This window comes from Larus michahellis, chromosome 8, assembly GCF_964199755.1.
Source record: "Larus michahellis chromosome 8, bLarMic1.1, whole genome shotgun sequence".
NCBI lineage: Eukaryota > Metazoa > Chordata > Aves > Charadriiformes > Laridae > Larus > Larus michahellis.
The window spans coordinates 51,586,035-51,606,052 of NC_133903.1; the positions used below are offsets into that span (position 1 = coordinate 51,586,035).

The 20,018-nt window shown below is 44.8% G+C and overlaps 2 protein-coding genes across 8 annotated transcripts; one reads left to right on the forward strand and one right to left on the reverse strand.

Moving 5' to 3' along the window:
* Positions 1 to 566: 566 nt before the first annotated feature.
* TMEM59 (transmembrane protein 59) lies at positions 567 to 10,733 on the reverse strand. Of its 2 annotated transcripts, none has more exons than XM_074597573.1 (8): positions 10,379 to 10,733; positions 6,512 to 6,617; positions 4,281 to 4,375; positions 3,928 to 4,080; positions 3,561 to 3,645; positions 3,168 to 3,252; positions 2,275 to 2,383; positions 567 to 1,529 (listed from the first exon to the last, which is right to left on the reverse strand). In XM_074597573.1, the coding sequence occupies exons 1-8, from the start codon at positions 10,568 to 10,570 to the stop codon at positions 1,374 to 1,376; spliced, it is 981 nt and encodes a 326-aa protein (XP_074453674.1). In that variant the 5' UTR covers positions 10,571 to 10,733; the 3' UTR covers positions 567 to 1,373. The 2 variants fall into 2 exon arrangements, with proteins under 2 accessions (XP_074453674.1, XP_074453676.1); XM_074597575.1 differs by having other exon boundaries at positions 3,168 to 3,249; positions 10,379 to 10,602.
* Positions 10,734 to 10,739: 6 nt separating this feature from the next.
* TCEANC2 (transcription elongation factor A N-terminal and central domain containing 2) lies at positions 10,740 to 16,973 on the forward strand. Of its 6 annotated transcripts, XR_012588714.1 has the most exons (5): positions 10,898 to 11,354; positions 12,286 to 12,427; positions 13,800 to 13,993; positions 14,589 to 14,800; positions 15,839 to 16,973. XR_012588714.1 is itself a non-coding variant. In XM_074597577.1 (4 exons), the coding sequence occupies exons 1-4, from the start codon at positions 10,759 to 10,761 to the stop codon at positions 16,025 to 16,027; spliced, it is 627 nt and encodes a 208-aa protein (XP_074453678.1). In that variant the 5' UTR covers positions 10,740 to 10,758; the 3' UTR covers positions 16,028 to 16,967. The 6 variants fall into 6 exon arrangements, 4 of the variants coding, with proteins under 4 accessions (XP_074453678.1, XP_074453679.1, XP_074453680.1 ...); XM_074597577.1 differs by lacking the exons at positions 10,898 to 11,354; positions 14,589 to 14,800 and adding an exon at positions 10,740 to 10,864 and having other exon boundaries at positions 12,290 to 12,427; positions 15,839 to 16,967; XM_074597578.1 differs by lacking the exons at positions 10,898 to 11,354; positions 14,589 to 14,800 and adding an exon at positions 10,753 to 10,860.
* The last annotated feature ends 3,045 nt before the right edge of the window (positions 16,974 to 20,018 follow it).

The window sequence follows — 20,018 nt, forward strand, 5'->3', positions numbered from 1 at the left end:
AGTGCTCCCAGGCTCACGGCCCCTGCAAGGCTCCATCCTCTGCAGTTACACAACCCTCAGCGTTACAGCCGCATTAGGAATAGCTATTGAACCAGTTCTAACAGCGAGGGAACGCGTCGCTGTATCCTCCAGAACCTCTACGGCTCTCACCAGAATTCAAAACCTGAAGAGGTGGTGTTTGGTTTTGGGTTGTTTTTTTTTTTTTTTTTCCCTTTTTTCTTTTTTTAAGCCTTCAAGCAGTTCTGTATAATCAACAAAACACGACAATGAGCTGGAAATCACGCGTTCTAGCCATCTTTCAAACACTTACAGAGACCTTAAACTAAATCACATATACCCCCAACTCGTCCATGCTATGGGAACCAGCACACAGTAATCTCCTCAAAGAAATAACCACTAAAAATATAGCGGGGACACTGTTAAATAGATGAGAGACATTGTTGTTGTTGCGTTAGTGAATCATACAGCAAAATCAGGTCACGTTGCCCATGAGGGGAATGTCACAGAGAGGCTTTCATACTAAACACGTTGTGGTCAATAATTAACCGTAGCAAAAAGCTCTACAGTCAACATTTTCTATACAGTCAATTTTATTTGTCTCTTCTCATTTCTCAGGAATCAACTTGTTTCTGTAAATGAAGTTACAAGACTAGAATAGTTAATCAAGAACAGAAAGTAGAATTTCTTCAGAAAACACAGGTGCTAACTTTACAAGCAATTTAAGACTTAAAGGCTAAAGTTTGACAAAATAATCAATCATGTTATGTTCCCTGTGTGAAGGGATATGCCCATAAGTTTTAACAAAGTTTCCATCTTTCACAAACTGAGTTCTAGCCTGCGATACTTCACAAATGCTTTCCATCTTGGATACTGCCACACTGTAGAAAAAAATATATTTCTGGTTTTGGAGACAGGGTTGTTGCATGGTGCATGGACATTAACAAGTACAAAAATTCAGCAGATAATTTTATAATATTTTCTCTTAACTACAACAGAAAGTGCAACACTAAAAAGGCATCTCCCGCCTACTTAAAATTTCTTATACCTTTACAAAGCTAACTCTGAATGTACACATTACATCCTAGAACACACAAAGAAGTCTGAAAGTGGAAAGCATGCTTACAGCTTTTGTAAGCAAAGAGACACGTAGCAAACACCAGTGGAAAGTGATTATGTCTGGAAACAAACATAAATTCAAGATGTCTGAATCTTCACTACTAGTTGAAAACAAAATCCCATGACATTTGTTGATTCTGTAACTTTATTTGCATTTAAAGACTGGCTGCTAAGCTTCTTGTCTGAAGAACCACCACAAACAATCAGGAGTTGCTAGCTCTGTAAGAATTAGTCTATTGGATCCAATGGAGACGTATTTAAATGGCTGATTGAGCCAGATTGACTTTTGTAGGGAGAGGTCCTGCTTCTTCATGTTCCTCAGTCTTGCATCGAACCACAACAAGTGCAGAGGGTGGATATCTGTTCAGTTTTTGTTCATTCATGTATTCCAGATCTCCATAGATGCTCAGCTTCTGAAATATGTAAACAATTTACTTTAAGACTCTCCGTACTGAAGACAGAAATGCATTTCACTATGAAACTACATTCCTGGTTCCAATGGCTGCAGCCCTTCAACACAAGTGAATCCCCAGGCCTTCTGTAACGTCTGAAATTCATGGCTGGAACTAGATTTGAGTCCAAAAGAAATGTGTTAAATCTGCCAGAACAACAGCAGATAAGAGCTTGTGTAACAGCTCCTTTAGTTTGCCAATACCGCAAGCCTTGTTTGCACTAGAGATGCGAGTTCAGCCAGTTCCCCCCCGATCAGACTCTCTGCGCTCACCAATAATACGCTGTCACTTCTGTTCTCACTATGGATCCTCCTAGATTAAACCCATACTGGGTTCCACCTACGCCACCCAACCCTCGGTATAGCTTTAAGCCCAGAGAAATTAGTAGCAGCCTCCATTTTTTAAGAGTAATCTGAAGGCTGTCAAGAGGAGAGCGCTACAAACCAAAAGACATCACATCTGGGCTGGCTGAGTAAGGCTCAGAGCACCTATCAGCCACAGGAATGAGCAGGAATTGTTTGGTTATGAAAATCAACATTCAAATAGGAAAACTGGTTTGCTACCTGCAAAATAAATAAAAACAACACCACCTCCACTCCTTCTAGTTGAACCTCCCCCCAAACGTTTCTTAGTCTCTAGACGGCTGTAATACAAAAGTAATATAACGAATAAATTCAAAGTGTTTTAAGTTATAAAACAGAGTTACCTCAGATGGAACATATTGCTCTACAGCTGTAGCTACAGTTGCGCAACAAATCCAGAGCAACACCAACACTGAGAGGACGAGCGTAGTGGTTAAAATCCAACTGGAATTTCTGAAATGAAAAGAATGTTACTAGATTTCATATACCGAACACGAGACAATGGAGCCTCTAAAATGTTTGGTTCAATTTTGACTGCATTTCCTGCTGATTCATTAGTCTCTAGCTCTTTCAGCTACACAGCCCACTTCAGACTCCTGGGTACTCTAAAGCCTATTTAGTAATCTGACTTCACAGACAAAAAAAACCTTGCAGGATTCTGTTTATTCATCCCTAAGCATCCTCCCACCTACAATTTTAAAAACAGATTTTTCTGTTACACATTTTGGATGCAATTCACTGATTCTTCATGTGGAAGTGTTTAAGGAGAAAGTAACTGGAGTAAGGGAAAGAACCAACACGCTGATCTTCAGCAACGCTTTAATAAAGCTATACTGGGTATTTTCAGACTGAAAGTGAGACATGACAGTTCCTTTCATATCAGACAGTCCCAAATCAAAATACAAAACAAGTGCTTTGCCCTGAAACATAGCCAGAGCTAAAGAACAGGCAAAACAGCATTGATTAAACAGTTCACAGAACACACTCAAAAGACAGTGTAGGAAATTATCGATATGAAGTTCAACTGAAATGGGAAGGAGAATCAAAGTTGGCAGAATAGCCTGCAAATAACACGGGGCCAGCACAGAAAAGCCGCAATCGCAAACAGAGAGCCAGTTTTAACTGCTGTGCATCCTGACCCCAACAGACTTGTAGCACTTTGAGATCTTACAACATACACGCAAAGGGAAGGCCGTTACCCTCCTTACTAGGTATAGACATTCTAGGATATACGTACATGGAAAGACACTTGAAAAAGCTGTCATTTTCTCGCTCTTCAAAAAGTCCTCGGTATGTCTGTGAACTTCCTGGACGTAGGTCTGCTGAAATACAACAGCAGAAACAGCAGTCAGGGGAGCAATAAAAGTAGAAGACTCAAATGCCACACAGCTTGTTTACAGAATGCATAAAAAAAACTTTAAAATGGCCCTAGCTTGCATGTTTCTATTTCCAGCAGAGCCTCGTTTTTACCACAGACTTCGCTAAGCATGCATAGTGCAGTCTACACGGCAAACACAGTTATATTTTAGCTTTCTAAAATCTGCTTTCATGTGCCACCTGCAACTTCATTTTTTATTGCACGACAGGGAACATTTGCATTTGCTCTTCCAAAGCACAAAGAACAACTTACAGGCTGTTTTACTCAGCGACAAGGATCCTCTTGTATCTCCAGTTTCCTGATCAAGCTGTGGGACATACTGTACTTCTGGCTTTGACTAAAACAAAATAAGGAGTTAGGAGATCCTGCTAGCAGGCTTCCACTGATCTTAATCATTGACATTTTCAGAACTAATACGGAATTTAAGCTTAAGACATGCACCATTCACCCAAGTTTGACCCGCTCCCTGCACCAGTCCTAAAGGCAGTGAAATACTAGCAAAAACTAAACACTTCTCATAGTGCTCCATAGTCCTTTCTGTGACTGGACGGAGCAGAGTTAAAGGCATTTAGCACCCAGAACATCTAGTTGCCTTAATCTCAACCAAAAAGGCAGGCACCTGGAATATGACAATTTTGCCATCATCTGCTTGAAGATAGAAAGTCCATGAGGATGTTATGAAGCTCTGAGCAGAATCCATCATGTCACTCCAGAATGATCTCACCAGTGTCAGAGGAAAGAGGAGATGAATCCTTGGCATCAGGGACATTAACTGCAAGCACAACATTAACTGGTTTTCCATTTGTTTTTACATGAAAAGGACAAAAGTCATGTTCCTGCTCACCCCTCGCCCCACACCTAGATTTCAGTCCTTAGGAAGGTTTGTCTTACATTTGAAGAAATTAAAAAAAAAGACGACACGCTGAACAGAAAACAAGTATGTGGTATTTGAAAAACATGTCATCTACTTACTTGCTCTTGCCTTAACTCAGCAAATGGCAATTGGTTCTGGCATCCAAGATGGCAAGCATATTGTTCATCAGATTGGGAGTATGCTTCCGTACAGGCTGCAAGGAAGAAATTCCCCAAATGAGAAGACAAATTCTGCGTTTTAGTTAAGAAAACATTTTCAGTATAAGTTGGATCAGAAACTAAGCAGCAGTTAGAAGACTGACAAACCCATTTGCAGGGAAAGATATTGCAATCACTCCACGGGTAGCATTTGCTCTGAGGTCTAACAAAGGCTAAGGAATCAAGTCTTAGACAGATGAGGCAGTTGAAGTCTGAATGCAATCAGAGCAACTGATCAGCAACGTTACCCTGGAAAAGCTTACGGATGCAAGTTTTCATTGATCCTCCCACAACTACTATAGTTTTTCTTCTACATAACACATAAAACATGAGTTTTTACTTCAGAGAACATAGGCTGGAATCCTAGAAGGAATAGAGGGACCATCAGTCCATTACATCCCTTAGAAGTAACAGCAGAGGTCATGGTATTACAGGAAAACCAAAGGAGTGTTTTCCTGATAGTGAGAAGAATACAGAAACTGCATTAGAAAGTATTATGGAATAATTTTTTTAAAATGAAAAATGAAGACAATGTTTTGTTTTACAGAAACCTTCTATTAATTGTTCACTAGAGACCATGAAGATCAAGAAATCTAGATTATTCAGAGATAATAATTTAGATTGTTCTGCCCATGGAGGTACTGGGCAGACAATACGTGGGCATAGCTCTGCCCCAAAACACTATAGCTTAGGTGGACAATGTTGCAGCACTACCCGAACCAAAGACTCAAGCCAAGTAGCAACACCAAGGACAGGAGCTCTCCCAGTTTTCCACAGGAACAAATGGACCATCATAAAGGCTAAGAACAGCACGGCATCAGCAGCTAAGCATTTGAGTATGCAGCTCATAGCACCTGAACAGCAATTCTATGGTAAAACTGCCGCCCAACTAGTGTTTGTAGGCAGAAAGAAGCATCAGAAGACAGAATTGAGCAGATCAGCCAAGATATATCTTGCCAAGCATGGAATACTTAGTCAGAGCACCAACCAGTGTAACAGATTACAGAACATAAGCCAGCAAAAGACAACAGCCTCAGGAAGGAGTTAAACCAGAAAGTAAGCAACTGTTCAATTACCCCTACATGTGGTCTATTGCTACGTTACTCTTTTTTTATGGCACTCTCTCATGTGTGGTTTGACAACTAGACTGACATGCTGTATCACAGCTATACGCAGTGTATGACAGACTAGAGCATTAGCCCATTTCTGGAGTATTTAATGCAGTTTTGTAGCACATTAGCATCTTTACATGTCAGGCTTTCTACTGGCGTACCTTCTACCAGCTCTCAGAGATAGCCACTAGCCCTCTTGTTTTTATGAGCTACTGAGAGGATAAAACCTCCTTTAAGTGCTGTCTTGGTGCCTAATTGTATTGGAAATATTGATGGAGAGCTCCTACCTTTCCCGCTTTCCTCTGAATAAAACTGTGAATCAGCTGCCTCAATATTATTGGAGGAAAGCTCTATACAATTCCAAACCCAGTAATAACTGGCCTATGGTACACATATTTCATATTCACTGTGCAATTTTTGCTCTAACACGGATAATCTGAGAGAATTAGTCACAAGTATTTAATGGCCTATTTCAAACAAAACACATACCTCATTCCCAAGAGTTTAGCTGTAGGTAAGCCTCAGGATGTAGCCTAGACCACAAGTTACAAGGCAGAGAGCACATTAAGATCTGTGTTCTTACTCTCTCCGAACGATTCACTTGTATATACAAGTTTGTCAGGAATTGTAAATGGCACTAATTGTCACATGGAATTATTAAAGGAAAAGTGTTCATTTGACTGGATTTTTTTCCCCAGCCATTTTGTGTTTTCTATGACAAACTGTTTGTAGTAAAACAATTTATTTCTAATTTGTTTACAGGGACTAATGATACTTAAGAAATTCGTGAAAATAGCAACACTGAGGCTCAGGTAAGGAGAAACTCACAGAGAACAGACAACCTTTCCCTAAGATTTTTTTTTTTCATATTCTGTATATAAACTCTAAGAAGTTGTTAAACAAAACCAGAAAGCAACTGAAGTAATCCCCCCGATTTAATAACACCCTTTCAGACCTTCCTGCTCTCGCCTCTGTTATGTCTCCACTTTACAGGATGTTGAAGGAGTACTGAAATCTTACCAGAGTCGCATTCCAGTTTGGTTCGATTCAAATCGATGCCATCGTCCACAAACTGACAAATGGAAAAGAGTCTGCAGCCTCGCTGGCACGCGTACAGCTCCTCTTCCTGGGAAGGCACAAGAAAAAGGCTTGCATCCCTCCATTCAAGAACATAATTGTCAGAAAACAAACAATTTTTTTTTTTTTTTTTTTTGGAAGTGCTATAAAAAGCCACCCACCAGAGCACCATCCTCCTTCCCTCTGCTAGACCGGGAAGCCAGCTAAACGTGACACTCTGGATCATCTGAAATAAAACCAAGCTACAGCTCTTTAACGCTGTAGCAGCAGTTACAACACAGTAATGCTATTGATTTATTTCAAACAGAGCTCTTCATTCTGTAGTGGGGCAGACCTGGAACAGCAAATTCTATTTTGTAATTCCGGTCCTACAACTCACAAGCAAAGTTGCACCGCGCTTTTTTTTTTTTAATAAGCATTGCTTTTAAAAATAAGAGATATAGCTATAAAAGATTTACTGACATTTAACCCTACAAAGAGCAGATAGTCTTAATTTCAGAACTCAAACAGTAGAACCCAACAGGAGAGGACCAAAAAAAAAAAAAGACTAATTTTGACAGTGTATTACAATGTATCTACCAGACTCTATTCAGAACTACAACAGAATTGTCAAAATAAGAGATTATCTTCTGACGCACTAAAGCAGTTAATCAGGGTACCAGTAACTTGCCAAACCAGCTTCACAAGCACATATTTTTATTTATTATACTGAACTGAAGCGGAAAAGTGCTTCCTCTAAATTGGAGACTCTCTAAATTGGAGAGACATGGATTTGATGACGGACCACTCAGTGGATAAAGAACTGGCTGGATGGTCACACTCAAAGACTGGTGGTCAATGGCTCGATGTCCAAGTAGAGACGAGTGACAAGTGGCATTCATTCCTCAGGGGCTGGTACTGGGACCAGTGCTGTTTAACACTTTTGTCGGCAACATGGACAGTGGAATTGAGTGCAGCCTCAGCAAACTTGCCAAGGACACCAAGCTGTGTGAAAGGGTTGACATGCTGGAGGGAAGGGATGCCATCCAGAGGGAGCTGGACAGGCTGGAGAGGTGGGCCTGTGCAAACATCAGGAAGTTCAACCAGGCCAAGTGCAAGGTCCTGCACCCTGGCACAAATACAGGCTGGGCAGAGAATGGATTGAGAGCAGCCCTGAGGAGAGGGACTTGGGGTGCTCATGGATGAGAAGCTCAACATTGAGTAAGCAATGCGTGCTTGCAGCCCAGAAAGCCAACCGCATCCTGGGCTGCATCCAAAGAAGCGTAGCCAGCAGGGCAAGGGAGGTGATTCTGCCCCTCTACTCTGCTCTCATGAGACCCCACCTGGAGTACTGTATCCATCTCTGGGGCCACCAACATAAGAAGGACATGGACCTGTTGGAGTGAGTGCAGAGGAGGCCACAAAGATCATCAGAGCGCTGGAGCACCTCTCCTATGAGGACAGGCTGAGAGAGTTGGGGCTGTTCAGCCTGGAGAAGAGAAGGCTCCAGGGAGACCCGAGAGCCCCTTCCAGTACCTAAAGGGGGCTACAGGAAAGATGGGGAGGGACTCTTGATCAGGGAATGTAGAGATAGGACAAGGAGTAATGATTTTAAACTGAAAGGGGGTAGATTTAGACTAGATAATAGGAAGACATTCCTTACTGTCAGGGTGGTGAGACACTGGAACAGGTTGCCCAGAGAAGCTGTGGATGCCCCGTTCCGGAGGTGTTCAAGGACAGACTGGATGGGGCTTTGAGCAACCTGGTCTAGTAGGAGGTGTCCCTGCCCATGGCAGGAGGGGTTGGAACTAGATGATCTTTAAGGTCCCTTCCAACCCATTCTACGATGCCTCACTGAAACTATTAAAATTATGCAACTATAGAAAACCTACACCTAGTATATCTTCTGTTCACAATACCAAAGGGATGGATGTGCACTTTGCACATACAGTGCTCTCCATGTTGCAGAACTAAAACCAGACTCTATTACGTGAGATCTCCTACTTATGATCCCACCCTATCATGAATCAGACCCATCAAAACCACTAACTACATAACCACTGAAATGACTGCAGCCAGTTGCTACACAGGTGGAAAACGGACTCTGAATTAATTTAACAAAAACCAAACATACCACACCTTCTGTACAACCTACTGTAAACAAACTGGCCATTGTTTGCCTCTGAAAGCACAAGCTCACATGCTTTAAAGGCAAAAAGTAGAAGACTGTGAATGTAAATTAAAACTCAACTCTAACAACACTGACAAGGTGGCTAAGACAGTTATGCTGTTGCAAAAAAAATGTTTGCAATTTGATATCCAGACAGAATTAGCTTTAGCAGACTGATTTCTATGGCAGTCTTCCATGGAAGTCTCAATGAAGCTTGTCTTCCTTTCCACTGACAACTAAAACTTCCTTCAGTTCAGCTGGTAGTTTTGTGACACATGGAACAAAGACTAAATGTAAAGGAAGAAATGGGTGTATTATTCGACAGCTCCAACACCAGACAACAAAGAATTCAAAAGTACAGTAAAAATCACAGAACTATCAGCTTTCCCTGAGCTTGAAAGAGTCCTTTAACAGAAACAAGAGCACTGTGCCAAAACAGTATGGAAATATATTAGCATAACGCTTAGTCATAATTTCTCAGGTTTAAGTTATTTCTCCTCACTGTCATCACATGAAAGCAACAAAACATGCCGTAAGTACAGAGGTAAGTTTACTTATATTACACACAACTCCCTGTTACTTCCCTGTGGGGATACCCATATCAGTTAGAGTCATAAAATCCGATTTAAGTTTCACACGAAACAGACAAAGCCCTATTACCTAATATTGTCAGCGCTGCCCTTGCGTGAAGTCTCAAAGATGGGGTAAGAGCTCCCATCATTTAGAGTTCAACCTGCCACACAGCTGCAGCTGATAATGAAGTATATTGCCAAGAACCAGGAAAGATGAGATTTTTGGCAATAGATTTTCCAAATTCAAGCCAGTAGTTAAAAGTTTACAAAGCTTTGAACCAACAGTAAACTCTGCAGTATGAAATTAGATTCCCATTAGACGCTATTTCAGTACTTTATCATGAGACGGAAAAAAATTCCATGCAAGCAAATCAAAACACAGGTTGAAGGTTCTGACAAGCTTCTTGTTTATCATAATTTATACTTCATCTTTCAATATCCAAGTGTCACACTAGTGCCCTGACTCAGGATCTTTGGCCTGTAATGCACACAACATTGTTTTTGTGCCCACAAATATGGAGCAGCCTAAGTCAAATTACAGCTGCCTCTTTTGGAACAGGAAGGGAAAAAAAAAAGCTGCAAAACTGCCAAAACTACCCAGCACTATTAAATCTATACTTTGAAAGTGGCATTTCTTCGGCAAGCTGCAGCCTAACCATCTATTTTCAAAATGAAGTCTCTATCTTTAGAGAAGCCACTGCGTTCCCTACTTTGAGGGGACGAAAAATCTAAACCAGATGAGAAACGCCACAGGCGTCCGGCAGCAGGCTGCCGGCTGCCCCCGAGCGCTGCGAGCATCAGCTTCCTCCATGTTTATGTTTACTAAAGACACGTCCAACACCACTTGAGCAAACACGGACTGGGACAAGCCTCGACAAGGGCTACCGTCCGAGAAACCCCCGGGTACGTCCTGTCACTCTGCAGCACAAGAAGGGGCTGCGAGGGGAGAGAGGCAAGCGACAGGCCGAGGGACGGGGAGGCCGGGGCCGTGTTGCCCGACCGCCCCTCAGCAGGGCTGCCGGGGGAGGGAGAAGGGGAGCGGGGAGGGGCCCGCCCCACCGGGAGCCGTGAGGCAGGGCCCGCCCGTACCTTGGGGTAGGTGTGCAGGGAGTAGGTCAGCTGGCAGGCGCGGTGACACGACGCCGTGTTGCCCAGCACGGAGTCAAAGGCCTCGGACGAGGCGGCGGGAAGCGGCCCGGCGGCCGGAACACTGCTGCTGCCCCCCACCAGCAGCGCCAGGGCAAGAGGCAGGCAGAGAAGGCCGCCCCGCCGCGCCGCCATCTTCCTCCTCCCGCAAGCCCCCACTGACGGCCGAGCACTCTCGCGAGATTAAGTGCCTTCGTCTCTCCCGCGCGGTGCCTGCTGGGAGATGTAGTCCGTGCCGCGGGGCGGCCCCGGCCACCCCACTGGGCCTCGCCTCCGGCGGGAACTACACGGCGGAAAGGGCGGGGTCAGCCGCTTCCGGGAGGATGGACCGGTTCGTGGTGCGCAGGGCCCGCGGCCCGGAGAGCCCCCGCCGGGCCGGGCCAGCCCCCCGCGCCTACCGGCAGGCCACCATCGAGTCCCTCAAGGCAGGTCACCGGCGCTGGGGGGGGAACGGGAGGGATAGCACGGCTCGCCCCGGCCTCCTGGGCCTGAGGGGGGGTCTGCACCCCACGGCACCCGTGCTACTGCGGGGCCCGCTGCCTCCGAGGGCACGGGGCGAGGCCTTGCGCCGGGGCAGGGCCGCGCTGCTCCCCAGAGGCTGTGTGCCAGGGCGGCGGGAGCACCCCGGGAAGAGCCAGGATGGCCCTGAGGTGCCTCGGGCGGAGGAAGGGGTGTCGGGCCTTCACCAGGCCGCCATCCTGCCTCTGCATGGAGCTGAGCAGTGCGGGGTGACAGCGGGAGGAACGTTTTGCAAACTAATCCCAAACTGATGTCTGTTACCATCGAGGAAGGTGTTGATCCCAGCACGCCTTCCCTGCAGTCGCTCTGTGCCCACCTAGGTATTCACCTGTGGCTTCAGTTCTTCACCGACATCTTTGCAGCGTTGAGGTGGCATCCTCAGAGAGAGCAGGGAAGCCAGGTTAGAAAGGTGCAGAGGGCTCTACTGCATTGACAGGCCTTCCCTAAACCGAGATGGGTTATAACTTGGCTCCTTCCTGCCCATTTGGTGTGGTGTAGGGTCAGGCTGGGCACGCAGTTCGGGTACAGCCAGGTGACAGCACCATCTTCAGTATTGCCAGCTGGCTCGCTTTTCTCCCCAGCAAGGAGAGCTCTTCACTTGGTTGCATGGTGGTCCTGTGCGAGACCTGCATAAGAGCTGAGCCCTCCTTTGCGGAAACACAACAGGAAAACATTTGCTGCACCAAAGAGGTTGTTAATGTAAGGCAGAAAGCAAAAGACTGGTGCATAAAAACCACCCCAGCTGTCTGACCATTGCTGAATCTTTCTAAGATGCCGCATATCCAAAAGATGAGGCTTGCACCGTTTGCAGCATGTTCTGTGGAGCTCTGTGTCAAAAACGGGTCAAAAAACACTGCAGATGTCCAGTGTACTTGAGTTTGCGTTCGTGTTCCCTAATGCTTTGTTTCTCTCTGTGCTGGCATTATTTTAAATTTAAAGCCAATTTGAGCAGGATTCAGATTCTGCCAGGCTGCTAAAGATGAGTTCCCTCCCTCTTAATCCTTTTTTCTATTAAGAGAGATTTATACAATGGACTCCTTAAATTCAAAACACTTCTCTTCTAGCAGACATTCACTGTTACGTGCCCTAAGGTGGGCAGACCAAGGTGAAGCAGCTCGCTTTGCTTTCTAGTTTCTCCAGTCTTGATTTGCAGTAGGCTGCTAATCTCAAGCAAGTACCCATCATTCCAGTCCATCATGTATCCTGTGCTCTGGTTCATGCCATAATCAATAATTCATGTGTTGATGACATCCCCATTAGCTACAATGAAGCCAGTGTCCTTATTTATAAGAAAAATATTCTGCTTCCTTAATGGCTTTTCTATTTTCCAGAGAGTTGTGGTTGTGGAAGACATAAAACGATGGAAGTCTATGCTTGAGCTGCCTGGGCAACCAAAAGAGAATCTGATCGAAGCTTTGGAGGAGCTGAAGAAGAAAATACCTTCCAAGGAAGTGTTACTTTCAACAAAAATAGGTACATCTTGTCTGATCTAGTCTGTGAATGTTAGGCTGTCTTGTGTCGGCTTGGCTTGTCAGTACAAAAGAGACTAGATTGCAAGTTTTTTAAGAAACAAGCGTAGCTACCAATAAAAAATTGTTGATATCCAGCCTGCAGTTTTCAAAGCTTGTACTGAAAAAGTCAGCTATCCTCTAGTTCTTCCCGGATTGTCTGCTTATTACCAAATACTGCATCACCCCCTCTGTGTCAAATTTTTCAAGCGCTCTTCTTGGGCACCTGTGTGTTTTATTCCTTCTCCTGCTATCTGTTAGGGGCATGGCAGAGTGCGCTTTTGCCATCTGAGACATGGCTCATCTCTTTGACCTGGCCAAACACTCTGAACATCCGAGAAATTCTCCTCGGATTGGCGCGGAACTGCTTACTGCATCCTCACGCTGAGAAATCCCCAGCAGACATGTAGCTGCATGCCAATGACACAGCCCGATCCTGGCTATTTTCCACAGGACTTGGGGGAGGGACAACGTGAGACCACATGGTCCCTGCCTCTCCTGTCTATGGAGAGCATCCTGGCACGGGAGACAGTCGTGCTGGCCTTTGTTTGCCATTACAGCAGCTGGATCTCTATTCAAAGAGCCCCCCTTGCCTTAGAAAAGGCAATGTGATCTGCCCCATTCCCCTTAACTTCTGAATTGTCATTTCATTTGCTGTGTTCAGCTTATTCAGGCTTTTCCCGAGATTTTCTTCCCCAGTGCCTGCCTGAACGCGGCTGGAAGAGCCACTGAAGCCTAACAGTGACATCTCCTGGCCAACAGTGCTAGTGGTCAGAGACAAATACCCCGCTGGAAGAAGGTCCCTTTTGTCTCCTCTCAGAAGAAAGCCTCTTTTGCACTGGCAGGCCCCGTCGATTGGGAAGGTTCTGCTTGGGGTCACTGTGGTGTTTGTATGTTAAAGTGCTATATAGCCCTCACCAGCAACATCTGTTTTCTTAAAGGGGTTTTCAGGTTAAAACCAGCATTATTTGTAGGCCAATCTTACAAGCTTTCACCAGATCTGGTAGCCCTGTATTACCTAATTAAATTAATGTAGCCCTGTATTACCTAAGTGTTGCTCCACACCTTGGTGATGTGGGAAGGTAATTTTCACACGTAAAGGTCAATTTCTTGCTAATTGCTCACGAAAAAAAATCACCGCAGAAGTCAATGAGTGAGAACTTCGGACTTAATTCCTAATAATTATATATTTGTATTTCTATCAATGCTCTGGTTGTTTTGCTGGCGCTGCTTGAATTAAAAATGTGTGTGGCTGCTTTAGCACCAATGTGATTTGACCGGTGTCCATTACATTTTATCCACCTACCAAACCTGAAGGAGCTGTTACTGTTTTCCAGGTCACACAGTGAATAAGATGCGCAAACATTCAGATCACGATGTGGCCAGCCTCGCCAAAGATATTTACACGGAGTGGCGAACTTTCATCAAAGACCATTCAAACAAGCCCTCTATAGAGGTCAGGAGCGATCCCAAGACGGAAGCTTTCAGAAAGAATGCGCGGAAGCTGCTTTGTGAAGCCCTGGATCTAGAGGTAGCTTTCCCGTCCATTTGTCTTTGGCTCAAAGAGTTACTTCTTGTAGGAACAAGTTAAACAAACTTTTTTCAGCCATAGCTACTGTAAGGCTTGTCCTGCCCGCAGAGCCGGGACAAAACCAGATGATCTGTTCCTATTTTCAGTGATTCACTGTGCGTCCCTATTTATAAGTAGCTTTGTTTTCAAAGTAGGTAATTATTTCTTTTTTGGTTGTTAATCAAGTAACCCCGCTAATTGTAAATGAGGTGTATTTGCACTCATTTACATAACCAGCCAACAGAATTGTTGTGTGTCTGCTGCAGTTGGGCTGTACAACAGAAGGAGGAAGTTAATAGAACATAAAGTTTTTCCTACGACTTAACAGCTGTGAAAGCAACACTGGGACCTTTTGGTTGTTTCATATTTAAGTAATTAAACATTTGTAAATTTAAATCTATTGCAAAAAGAGAGAGGCAAGGTTGACAGTATATAAAGTGATAAATACCAGATCCCTCAGGTATCTTTAAGTAAATGAACAGGGCTTTGCTGTAATGACTAGTTTGCTTGGTCTATGAAATGCCATAATAATTATCCTTTTTAATTTATTCATTAGTTATCCTTTAAATGGCAAGTCAAGTGACAAGCACTCAAGAGTTTCAAAGCTAGGTGTTTGCTAGCTATGAGAACAACCTCTCCAACTTCCAGTCCATCTGGACTGAGGCAGCACAAAAGGATGGTTTGCTGTGGGAACGGCAAAGTGGGAGCTCACCTTTGCCAGGCCGCTGGGTCAAGCTTGGTTCTTGGAAAGCATATCTATGCATGGTGGTAAGACTAGTAGTAAAGTCTGAACCTATGGGACATAAAGGCTGTTGTACCACTCTGAAATGAGTAGTATTGGGTAAAGCAGAATTGCCTCTGAACAGGACTTGCACAGCAAGGAAAAATATCCTTCTAGCTTGCAGCTATCACTGTACGTGCAAGCAGAGCTTACAGCAGCAGGTGAACAGCATGTATAGGGAGAGGAGCCACAGAGGTCCAACAAATGGGGAGCAGGGACACCTGAGAGGGTGACAAAAAGGAGAAGGGAAGGTGGGGCTGAATGAATCCAAGGGGCTTCTAGTGCTGCCTAACAGAGGGGCAATGTAGTGATGAGTAGCAAAACCAAAATGGGCGAACGACTTGGAGGAATACTGCTTGGCACGCTGGAATCTCCTGCATGCAAAGCATGGGAGATTCCCCATCACAAAAGGCAGAAGTGAAACTAAAACCATTTCTTGATGGGTGGGGGATTTTTTTTTCCAAGCTGTGCTAAAGTACAGGTTTTGGCACATGTTGAAGCAATAACTGCATAATTAACATTTAGCAAATCCCTTTCTGCATTCTTAATTACACCTCCTTCTACACACAGAGAGCCCACATTTCCCTTTATAGCACCAGGCAGAGTTGCCAAGTGTTTGGCATGTCTTAGAGTTGCTGTTGGAATCAAGTTTGAAATAGTATCCAAGGTACCTTATATCAGCAAGATCAGAAGTGAGCTTTATGGAGACAGTACAATGTAGCTTATAATTGCAGTTGAGCTTGATACTCAAAGCTGGTTGCAGATTAGTTTCCTGTTGTGATGGCAAAGTACTGCCACCCAGCTGGAGATGTGGATATGTTCCCTGCTACTGACCATGTTGCCTTGTTCCTTAATTGCTAGGGTGGAATTAAATTGCTCTTCCTGTTACACTTGTGATGGGAAGTAGATTTCCTTGAATCTAAACTGATTAATGAAGAAACACTGAGAAGCACCAAACTCCAATTTCAGTCAGTTGGTCTCCTTATTAAATGTAAAGATCTAATTTTATACTTTGTTGTTTTCAGATTGATCACCCACTGGCTGAAAATATTGAGCGAGAAGCTTTTCATCTCTCTTCCCGTCTCATTAGCGCACCGTATCGCAGAATGGTGCGAGCTCTTGTCTTCTCATTAAAGCACAAACCTGAAATCCGAGCAGAAGTCAAGACTGGCACACTCGCTGTCCCTGCCTTTGTACAGAGCCATAAAAAGTGAGGTGTTGTGCTTGATCCTGAGTAAGAACTTCATGTGCCTACATCTGTGTGGAACTGGGAGCCCTCTCTGTCGTGAGGGGAGCGCAGAAGTGCTGATGGTGTGACTCACTTGGCACCACTCTATGAACAGGGCTGCTGAAGACAAGAACTACTAATGATGAAAATGGTGCTGTAAATCTGGCTTGGTAGAAATCCCTGTGGGCTTTGTTGCAAGAAAAGTTTCTTCTACTCTGCTGTATATTTTCCTGCTACAAAACCATCCTCGCTGACTCACCTGTTTCTCACTTCTGCCTGTTTTGTCATACCTCAGTTTAGCTCCGTCCCTGATATGGATCCTCAGGTGTCATCAGCTGGATCACGTAAAGGAGCAGCTCTGTGCTGTGCTGGTAGGAAATACTGGGAATTCAGGGTAATTGGTCCGTGGGAGGAGATTCCTAGTGGATAACTGCAAACCCTAGTTAACCCTAAATCAGCCACATCTGCTGCAGCTGGGCCCTGCCTGTGGCAAGAACTAGCTGTTTTGCCAAGCCAGGTGATTGCCCTTGTGCTGCCTTTCAGAGTTGGATGCGCAAGGGGTTTCAGTGGCTTGGCTGCCACCATTCCATAGGCTCAGTCATCCTGGATTGTGGGCATTTTCTAAAGCCCTGGGGTAAAAATCGAAATGCCCTGGAGTATAGGTGCTATCTAACGCCTCTGCTGTTTAATAAGCAGCACACTCAAACTTCCATACATCACTCATGATTTAAATGTGGTGCTTGTTCTTACCGTAACATGAATAAAAACTTGAATTTTCTAAATAAAATTAAGTTATAAGCAAAATACTCCTTTTAAAGGCTTTTTTTTCCTGCAAAAGGAACGTGGTTCAGAATGATCGTGTGAACAAATTTAAGCAACAAACTATTGCTTTAATTCCTTCTAGTTATTAAAAACTGGAAATCTTGCCTCTCATATTTGCTCTGATTTCTTTAGTGCCACAAGTCACCTTGCTCTCCATAAGCTGTTATTAAAGCTGTGACAGGCACAGTGTTTCTCTACTGGTAGGTAATAAAGCGCGCTCTGTTCTCCGTGTGTACGTACACTAGGGACTGGTCACAAACCTTTTTCTGAGTTACCAGGGTAGACAGAACCAAATACAGGGATGAGCGAAACCTGCCTGGTCACAGTTGTGGGAATTCAAGTCTTAATATACCATAAGGAGATGTCTTTCGATCAGTCGTGGTCGGGACTCTTACTTCAGAAGAGTCACTTAAGGACAAATAATACAGTGGGAAAACTGAATTAGTCTTTATTCAGATCTTCGCATGACTAACTGTCATTACGTGGACTTGCTAAATACCCTTTTCTTCTGTGGACACTAGAAGCTAAAGAAACACCCAAAACTTAGCTGAGGTGTTGAACTCTGTAAATTTAATTAGATAATTGTAGGTTCTCTTGGAAACAACTAAACTTTGTCTTGTTTGCCTGGGCCAGTGCAAGACCATTTCGGTTTTTTTTCTGTACACATTGTGAAGGTACCTTCAAACGGTCAGCTTTTCTGAAAACAGTCGTGCTCTGGTGTACAGACATTTCATTTGTGGAAAGTTAAGGTTAGGTGTGTTGGAGACAGTGTGAGACGCAAACTGTCAGACCTGTGGGTAGTGACTGTATGGATAATGCATCAGTGAAGACTTAACACTTGTTGACCTGGCTGTAGAAATATGAAAATCCTCAATTTATTTCTTACCAGTAATCAGCTCCATTCCCCACTTAAATAACTTCAAACTACACAGCTGTAATTGAATTCACGAATCCTGGGCTGCCATGGGAGGAGTTCAGGATCACTGAACGACCTAGCTTTTGCTTCCAGAGCTGCAACGCCGAGACCTGCAGTATTTATTTTCAGTTTTCTGTTCCTGCTGCTGGGCTGTGTTTTCTCTATTTAATAGAGAAACAAAAATCCTGAAAATGAGGAACTTCTGTTCTAATGAATGCCAGGCCAGAGAAGTTTCCCACGCAGGTCAGACACAGTTAGACAACTTTGGCGTATCTGAACACGCAGCCAGTTTATGCTGTGCGTTCGTTTGCAAGACAGGTCTAGGAAACACCCAAATTGTGGTGCACAGTGCGGGTGACAACTGAAGACAACTGTTGTATGAACGTGAACTTCTCTGTAGCGCTGGCAGCTTTACTCTGAAAACAGCAACCCAGCGAGATCCGCTTTTGTTTTTACTGTTTAGCCCTGGGAACTAACTGGGAGTGAGGAAAAGTGATGTGGGTGATTCTTTCCCCTCTCATTAGTAACAGTCCTGCAGAAGGGATGCCATTCATGACACGGCACTGTAAAATTTAAAAGCAAGAGCAACACAGACATAAACAAGGACCTGCCACGGTCCAGAGTACCCCTGTGTGGTTTGTAATATGTGGAGGAACAGGACGATGGTGGGGAATGCCAGCCTTGTCCTCAACGCGTATTTAGAAAACAAGCAAAACTCCAACCTGAGCGCACCTCCTCCTTCGTGCAACCCTTTTGCGGTGGTGCGAGCCCGAAGACATACCAGCCACTGTCAGCAGGCCTGTCTGAGATCCCCTCGCTGCAATCTTACAGGCTGGCCACACGTCACCTGGGCTTAGCGTGGGACAGCCAGTGCCTCCCCGAGTCCGCAGACGGCCTGGAATGACCTACAGGTGCATGTGAGCTCTTCTGCTCCGCACAGACAACAAGCTCAGGCTGTCCTATGCCATCAGACTGTTTCGGGATATAAGCAAAGCTCTGCCAGGCCCATCTCTTCCAGGTGACTTTTTCCACACCCTCTCCTAGTCCCTGACACTTTCCTTTTCTGAGCAGTCTTCAGGGAAGAGTGAATTATTATTAGGTTTTTTTAATCTATTTTGGATACCTTCAGCTCTTTAGGGCATACATTGTAGTGATTGTTTTTGCTTCATTCTCAATAGGTGCCAAATATTTTTCATTTGGGAATTCACTTCAGGGATGCAGAGTTACTGCAAACGAGGAGAAAACTCTCCTATAAATTTCCTCTATTTAATGGCTAATATTTTTGTCCAACTTGTTTTCAAAGGGACCTAAGTGTATAGCTCTGGGTCCAGCTCTTCTCTCTTAATGTTAAAGCTGGCAGTAACATTTGGGCTGAAGGTTCACAGACTCAGCTTTACATAAAACTGACTGTCTGGAGGAATTGGAAAAGATTCCCGAGGGCTGGACTCGAGACCCACAGGACAGGAGGAATGCAGAGAACAAGGGAGTACTTTAAGGACAAAACCAGAAAGGAAGGTGGGGAAGGAAGGCAAAGCCAGACGAAAAAGCAAAAAGGACAAAAAGGGCTTAATTTTCCCAAAGGGTGATGCTGAATGCGACAACAGGATACTTGATGCCTGACAGTAATCCAGTTTTTAATTACTCGATAAAGACCAGATTCCCCCCTTGGAGCACTCTCACCTGCACAACCAGTTTGCTGCTCCTCGGGTCTCCCTTCCCTCTCCTGGGCGATGCAGCCAGGGGGGGACTGGAGCCGTGCGGCTCGTGGATAAATCAGGAGGCCAAGGATGGCTGGTCCCCAGGGCTGCGATCCGTTTGTTCACCTGCTGTAGTCTGTGTGACCTCCGGAAATCCCTTGAAATAGAGGGTCTGGAAGGGCACAGGCACCTGCACCCTGCGGAGCACATGGCTCCCGAGGCTGGCCTGGCTCCGAAACGTCTGTTCTGCTGTAGTTTGCCTGCGGCAAACCCACTCACAGGGGGTCCTGCAGGACCCTCACTGGCTTGGGTTCCCCCACCACGTGGGTTACACATCAGGCTGGAGGAAGAAAGGGCCCCTCACACACCCTGAGGTTTGGCCTTGCCGGCCCAGGCAGGCATTTCTCCTAAATTCCGCTCTTTCTCCTCCGGTTTTCCTTGTCAGCCGCTGTGCGGTGCGGACCGGCCACAGGGTACCGGTGGGATGCGTTACAAAAGGCAGGGACTCTCCACAAGCTCCCATCTTCATGCTGGGGAAACCC

Coding starts and splice junctions, on each gene's coding strand:
- TCEANC2 (XM_074597576.1), top strand. CDS start 11,205: ATGTCTGTTACCATCGAGGAAGGTGTTGATCCCAGCACGCCTTCCCTG. Junction 11,355..12,285: donor AGAGAGAGCAGGGAAGCCAG/GTTAGAAAGGTG, acceptor TCTATTTTCCAG/AGAGTTGTGGTTGTGGAAGA. Junction 12,428..13,799: donor GTTACTTTCAACAAAAATAG/GTACATCTTGTC, acceptor ACTGTTTTCCAG/GTCACACAGTGAATAAGATG.
- TMEM59 (XM_074597573.1), bottom strand. CDS start 10,570: ATGGCGGCGCGGCGGGGCGGCCTTCTCTGCCTGCCTCTTGCCCTGGCG. Junction 4,081..4,280: donor CTGAGTTAAGGCAAGAGCAA/GTAAGTAGATGA, acceptor TTGTGCTTGCAG/TTAATGTCCCTGATGCCAAG. Junction 3,646..3,927: donor GCAAAATTGTCATATTCCAG/GTGCCTGCCTTT, acceptor ATTTTGTTTTAG/TCAAAGCCAGAAGTACAGTA.